Source organism: Balaenoptera ricei, chromosome 2, assembly GCF_028023285.1.
Source record: "Balaenoptera ricei isolate mBalRic1 chromosome 2, mBalRic1.hap2, whole genome shotgun sequence".
Taxonomy (NCBI): domain Eukaryota; kingdom Metazoa; phylum Chordata; class Mammalia; order Artiodactyla; family Balaenopteridae; genus Balaenoptera; species Balaenoptera ricei.
The window spans coordinates 11,137,474-11,144,951 of NC_082640.1; the positions used below are offsets into that span (position 1 = coordinate 11,137,474).

General features: G+C 45.1%; 1 protein-coding gene across 1 annotated transcript; it reads left to right on the plus strand.

Annotated features, from left to right (window-relative positions):
* The first annotated feature begins 248 nt into the window (after positions 1–248).
* On the plus strand, positions 249–923 carry LOC132360248 (zinc finger CCHC-type and RNA-binding motif-containing protein 1-like). Its single transcript, XM_059915294.1, has one exon. It carries the CDS (start codon positions 354–356, stop codon positions 921–923), a length of 570 nt encoding a protein of 189 aa, XP_059771277.1. The 5' UTR covers positions 249–353.
* The last annotated feature ends 6,555 nt before the right edge of the window (positions 924–7,478 follow it).

Here is a 7,478-nt window from a genome sequence, read left to right on the forward strand (position 1 = left end):
CAACTTCAGCTGGACTCCTATAAAATAGGATGGATCAATGGATACATCAGTCCCAGGCCTCCGGTTTCCACATGGCACCATTTTGGAGGAAAAGGGACCTTTTATTTCTCCAACCACCAAAAGTCTTCCACTCTATTTGACCCAACTTAGTTCTCATACCCCTTGGAACTAATCATTAAGATTAGGGGAGTGTCAGGGGCTGAGTGACATAGGCTTAGAAATAAGAAGGTAATCTCGCCCAGGACCTGTGATGCCAAGGCAGCTGCAAGGGGCGACGAACAGTCGGGGTTGAGCCCCGAGTGAGCTGAGGGCTCGCGCTCTTCTAGTCTCCCGGGCCTGCCCCGCCTGAAGAAATGAGTAGTGGGTTGGCCCCAAGTAAAAGCACAGTGTGTGTATCCAACCTGCCCTTTTCCCTGACCAACAATGACTTATACCGGATATTTTCCAAGTATGGCAAAGTTGTAAAGGTTACTATAATGAAAGATAAAGATACCAGGAAGAGTAAAGGGGTTGAATTTAGTTTATTTTTGGATAAAGACTCTGCACAAAACTGTACCAGGGCAATAAACAACAAACAGTTATTCGGTAGAGTGATAAAAGCAAGCATTGCTGTTGACAATGGAAGAGCAGCTGAGTTCATCCGAAGACGAAACTACTTTGATAAATCTAAGTGTTATGAATGTGGGGAAAGTGGACACTTAAGTTATGCCTGTCCTAAAAATATGCTTGGAGAACGTGAACCTCCAAAGAAGAAAGAGAAAAAGAAAAAAAAGAAAATTCCTGAACCAGAAGAAGAAATTGAAGAAGTAGAAGAAAGTGCTGATGAAGGGGAAGATCCCACTCTTGACAGCCTCAGTCAGGCCACAGCTTTCCAGCAAGCCAAAATGGAAATCCAGTTCAGGGGGTTCCTCAACATCAGATGATTCAAGACGCCCAAGGATAAAGAAAAGCACAGATTTCAGTGATGAGGAGGAACGTACTGATTAAAATTATATATATTATGTCAATATCATTAAAAAAAATTTTAAATCTTGGAGTACCAAGTTCCATTGGGACTAAAGATTACTTTTAGAATTTGAACATAAGAACACTTAGTACCAAATAGTTTTTTACTTTAAAATAGTTCATAGGAAATTGAAAAGTAATTTTAAAGTATCATGTTTATCTTGCATCAAGATTTGCTAATAATCATTAATCTTGAAAACAGTTCATTTGAATAAAAAAGAAAACTTAATACTATCATAATAATGCTATTGTCATCCCAAGAAAAAAGGTAGATAAGTAAAAATATTTGTTTGAGAAGTTCATTATAAAAGTTTATTCGTGATTGGCTTAGTTGAGGACTTCTGAAATAAATTTCATCTTTAAAAAAAAAGGTAGGGCTTCCCTGGTGGCGCAGTGGTTAAGAATCCGCCTGCCAATGCAGGGGACACGGGTTCGAGCCCTGGTCTGGGAAGATCCCACATGCCGCGGAGCAGCTAGGCCCATGAGCCACAACTACTGAGCCTGCGCTCTAGAGCCCACGAGCCATAACTACTGAGCCCGCGCGCCTAGAGCCTGTGCTCCACAACAAGAGAAGCCACCAAAACAACAAAGAGTAGTCCCCACTCGCCGCAACTAGAGAAAGCCCGCGCACAGCAACGAAGACCCAACGCAGCCAAAAATAAATAAAATTAAATTTTAAAAAAAAAAGGTAATCTCTAGGCCAGTTACCATGGGAACAGGGATGAGAATATGTTGATTGGTTCAGGACCTCCCCACTTTGGTTTCGGGTTGAGGTAGTCAGGAGTCAATCCCACCCACAAACAATGTGTTAGGAAGCGGTGGGGGGGGGCATTTTGGCAGAAAGGAAAGCAACGACGTACATCACAGGTAGACCCTTCGAAACTGGAAAGATTCAGACTCATTCACTAAAAGAAGGCAATAAGATGGTAAGTGATATCTGGGGAAATGAATCAGCCCCTGTAAAGCATTCTGTAAGAATGAGCCACTAAATAATAAGCATGTAATCATTGGGATGCTTTGTACACATACTAACTCTGCAGATTGCCTGAGCTCAGGGTGATTTTACTGCTGTTACTCTGGCAGCAAGCCCTCCTTGCCAAGATTGTTATTATAGGACCAGCTGAGCTGTAGCAGCCTGGAGGGTTCTTTAGCTCCTCATTCATCACAGAGACATTTATTACCTACTTGGTACATAGCCCCCTCAGCATCAAAAGAAAAAATTGGAGGAAGATCAGCAGCCATGGAACCAATACACCTCCTTCTAGCCCCTTCTGAACACAAATCTAAACACCTTTCCGGGCGTGGGGCAGGGCCCTTCGTGGTTCAGTATCTCATGTGGCTGTCTTCTCTGAAGGGAGCATGTCAGTTGCCACCTGCATGGAGGAGATATCATAGTGGCCACACGATGTGGATAAGAACCCCAGTTTGGGAGTCTTCACAGCTGGGGTCAGGACCTGGCCATAGTGCGGTGTCTGTTGTGGGACCTCAGTCCTTTTGTCTCTCTGGGTCTCAGTTCCTCTTGTAAAATTAGCTAACGTTGCCCTATCACATTTTAAGAGCCTAAGTTTTTATGGTAGACTTCCCTGGTAGAAGAGTCTCCATCCTAGTTCAAGATTGAAAAGATGTTCTATCTTAGTCCTGGCGCCCCAGGAAAGAGATCCGTGTGAGAGACTTGGCGGGAGTGCTCTCAGGATCAACACTCCCGAGGGAGGGAAAGAAGTAGGGTTGGGAGGCGGACAGGTTGACTGCGGCGCGGTCTCAGTGCAGACCTCGCGGTCATCACACAGCGAGCAGTGGAGCTGGATGGACCTTCTGGGCCCACACTGAGGAGGGGGCTGGGTCTTATCGACAAGGCACAGGGTGCAGCTCCCCGCAGAGAGAGCGCCAGACCTGGGGCAAGGCCGTTCTCCTAAGCTGCTGGCAGTTGCCTGGGAAGGACTCAGTTGTGAACTTTCAAACAGCCAACACCCCTGGAAACCAGGGACAGAATGCCTCTGTCTTGAAGGGGGGTTTGGGGGTCTGAGTGACAGGCAACAGCACCCACTGCATGTCGTGCAGCCGTGTCCTCTGAATATGGGGACCAGCGCAAGGAGGGGCCATGTCTCTTCCCTTCCTAGTCTCTGTCCCTGTATGATGGCCCAAGGCACCCAACTTTCCCTCTAGTGATTTTCTGAAGGGAAGACTAATGCTGGAGTCCCCCTCACCTGGCTTTCATGGATGCTGTGACTGAGCCTGACTTAATTATGCAAACAGCCCTCAGAGGAAACCAGGCTCCTTAGTGGTACAGGGGATGTTACTTTGACCCTGTGAGCACTGCTTTTTAAAGGGCGTTTTAATTTATCCCTCAGAAAAAAAGAATTTGGTATGTTGAATGTTACCTTTGAGAACAGCTCTACCCTTATATATCCTTGTGACAGTCCCCTTGTGTGATGTTATTAACATTTCCTTAATTTATACCTAGGGGAACCAAAGGCCCACAGCCTTTTTCTGGAGGGGCCCTAAGTGTGAGGAACTCTCACCTGCCTTTTGCTGAGAGTGAAGAAAAAGCTTTCTTTACAAACTGAAACAATGTAGTTAATTTTGACATTCATTTTTCCTTTACCCACTATTTTTCTCTGATTTAACTGTTTTAGAATATGCTTTTCTTATATTTCTGTCCTTTGGTTTTGAGCAAAAGACACATCTTAAAAATATCTAATCAATAAAGAAGATGCAATTCCATTATGCATCACTTCCTTTAATAGGACCTATTTTAAACCTGGACTTCCAGAACTAAGATATCCAATAGTTTATCAGAAATAATTAGACAGTTTGAATAAAGTATATTTGCAGGTCCACAACTGCCTCTTTGTATATAAATTTGTACAAAGCCATCAAAAGAACACTGGTAAAACCACTCCACTTGAAATGATGTCATCACTTAAATAGAATTATCCCAGTGCAGTTGTTCGGGGAAAAGGATGTAGAGACAGAACCTCCAAAATAGTTACTTTTAGAATCAATCAGGAGTTTAAGAGAATTCAACTTTCCAAATGTAACTCCAGTGTATGAGAAGACATTTTTTTGGCTGAGGAAATTCTCACCATTATAAATCAATTGCACATTTTTTAATGAGAGTCTACTTTATGCTCCACAGTACTGATCAGAGGAGAGTGTATCAAGAAGTATTAAAAAAAATGTCTTGCCCTCGAGAAATTATAATCTCATTGGGGAGAACACACTAGCACATGAGATAATTAAAGCACAATGAGGGCTTCCCTGGTGGCGCAGTGGTTGAGAATCTGCCTGCCAATGCAGGGGACACGGGTTCGAGCCCTGGTCTGGGAAGATCCCACATGCCACGGAGCGACTGGGCCCGTGAGCCACAACTACTGAGCCTGCGCGTCTGGAGCCTGTGCTCCGCAACAAGAGAGGCCGCGACAGTGAGAGGCCCGTGCACCACGATGAAGAGTGGCCCCCGCTTGCTGCAACTGGAGAAAGCCCTCGCACAGAAACGAAGACCCAACACAACCAAAAATAAATAGAAAGAAAGAAAGAAAGAAGCTTTCATTTAAAAAAAAAAAAGCACAATGAAATCTAAAATACTCTAAATTTAGTGGAAGTTCAGGGAGGGGAGGGCCCAGTAACCACAGGCTGATGTAGGTAATGAAAGCTTTTACTAAGGGGTCAGGAGTGAAGCCTTTGAGAGCCCCAGTCGAACTACAAAAATACTTTCTGGGAGGGGCAGTGTTTTAAGTGTTAATTACTTTTTAATGTCTTATCTATAAATTATTGATTAGACCGCTGAACACTTGAGTTGTACTTGAGAGGAATAGCCGACAGTGGGTCAGGTAAGCTTGGAGAGAGGGAGGTCCCAGAGAAGGTTTGAGAGCTGGAGGCGCCACGTGAGGAAGGGCAGGCCTGGGTGAGAGTCCTGGGGGTGTCAGCAGAAGGGTTTGACCCTTGGTCCACATGGACAGAAAGCCTCAAGGAAGGGAAGAAGAGGCAACCAAAGGGAAGTTCCCCCAAAGCAGTCTGTGCCTGCTGCACATTCAGGGCCAAATTTGCTAACCCTCCATGGAATATAAAGGGAGCTGAGAAGTATTACAGCTTCCCTGGTTATTTCAAATAACCCCCGGTCCTGGGCAGAGTCACTATCTGCAGTGGGGGCTTCCCGGCCCCAGCCCTTCTTTGCTAATTCTAGGCCTTTCCAAGTGGTAGAGAGCATCACAAGCAGACCTGAGTCACGTCAGCATGACTCAAGACTTCCAAGGAGAAACTGAGAAGAGTATGTAGCTGGCAAACGATAAGAGTAATTATGAATCGAGCAGGTACTCTGCTCGGCACTGCTGTACACATTTATTAGTCAGTACTTAATTTAACCTTCAAAATCATACTTTGAGACTGTGGTTATCCCGTTGTACAGATGAGGACAGTGACCCTCCTGGAGGTTACGTAACCTGCCTTAAAGGAAGTACTAGAATGCGCTCCCTAATCCATTCATTGAATGAATAATTGATTGAGCCAATCAATTAAGAATGCTCCATGAGAACAAAAATTACCAAAATTATGAAGATTTGTAAAGTGCCTGAGTATGAACAAAGTACTTTTGTGTATCGATTACCTCTCTTGGTTCTCACCACAGTTCTCCAAAGAAGACATTTTGCTTTCTCCTTCAGCAGATAAGAAAGTGGACACCCAGAAAGGGTATGTGACTCACCTGTGACTTCTCAGCTGGTAGGAATCGCTTGAAACAAGATTCAAACCCAGATGTTTGAACACCAAAGCCAGTTTTGTTCCCACCAAGGGCTCCAAGTCCAGGAGCAGGAAGACAGTCTGAGGGCTGAAGGGAAGGTTGCCCTCCCATGGATGAACACAGTTACAACGAACAGAATTGGTTCGGCTTTCCCATGGTTATTATTCTTGTGATTCCCCCAGCCCCATATTCTTGCATACAAAACTTGCCTTTTTCGAAGGAGATTTTTTGTGGAATTCTGGTGTACAGCAGGGAAGGTGAATGTATGCAAAGACTGCAGCCTACCCTGAAACTAGTCTTGGGCAGGAGAAAGGCATAATCACAGTGATCTCAAGAATCTGGAGAGGAGAAGCCAGCAGAATCCCTGGGGGTTGTGAAAAAGAAAAAAGGGAGCAGAGAAGAACAAGAACAGATTTGAAAGGTGACATCAGGGCTTAGCTGGTGAGAGACCTGCCCAGTCTCTGCCGCTGGGGATGTTGTCATGGCAGTGAGGTCCCTGGGAACCGGGCTCTTCAGCCAAACTCCCTGCCCATCCCCCGGTATCCACCCCACAAAGCCAACCCCTCGCTTGGAAAGAGCGCGTGGAAACCATTAAGATAATGCAGTTCCTTCCTTGCTGACTTTGCCATTGGGAGCACCAGGCAGATCCCTTGAGCCAGACTTTCTTCGAATGGAAGAAGTAGAGGAGTTGCTGCCATGACAGTGCAATTCCCCTGCCCATTTATACCATCGGTGAGCTGGGGGAGATCCCTGGAGGAAGTGGTTCCCCACCTACTTCACCAAGGCAGGGAAATCGCCAAAGACACACAGATGGAGAGGAGCCTTAGGGAATGTTCCCTCTAGCCTGAAATGGATGCTGGAAGTTGCCGTGGCAACCTGATTCCTTGCCCACCAAACCATGAAGGAGGGAGAGCAGCAAAGCCCAAGGGCTGCAGCGGAGCCCGCTCCTGCCGGTCCAGCTCTGGGCTCCCGCTCTGGCTGTATGGGGAGCGTCGGTCTTAGGTCAGAGGCGTCCCTGGGAGCCCAGCCCTTTCCTGTAGTATCTGTAAGGACGAACTGGGTACTGGCTCTTTTCCATGAAAGGACAGTACTAGTGAAGCCGGAGGACCAAAAGGAGCAGCTGAAGAAGACAAGTGGACAGTTGCTATCCCTCTCAGCAGTGGCTTTGTCATCGGGAAGCATTTGAATTGCAATGTGAATTGAATTTCCTTATTTTTGTCTCAGTTCTAGAGTTTCCTCGGGTACCTCCCTCAACTAATTATAATCTAACATTCAGAGAGGTGGGTTTTGCTTCTTGGGAGCTGGGAGTAGTTGTAGTATAGAACAGTAGGTTCAAATATTAAAATTCAAGTTACGCATGTGTATGTGATTTATATGATTAAAATTTCATCTGAACTATGAAAGAACTGAAAAATGAATAGAAATAAACTGTTTTAGGAGCCAAAGGCATGAGTTCAAGAATCCCAAACGCTGTTGGTAACAAGAAGTATGTGACCCAGTTAAAGCACAGCCTTTGGAGTCAGAGACCTTAGGGTCTGCATCCCTGTTTATTATCATAACTACTAGTCAAATCCAGAGACTAATGAGTGAAGAGTGAATAAAACACACCAGTATATAATTGACTGGTCTTTTTTTAGACAGCTGTTTTGAGGTATAATTGACATACAATAAGTGGAGCACATTTAAAGTGTATCATTTGATAAGTTCTGACGTGTGTACACCCCCTTGAAACCATCAG

Excerpts from the sequence above, each read along its gene's own strand:
- LOC132360248 (XM_059915294.1), top strand. The coding sequence starts at position 354 with ATGAGTAGTGGGTTGGCCCCAAGTAAAAGCACAGTGTGTGTATCCAAC.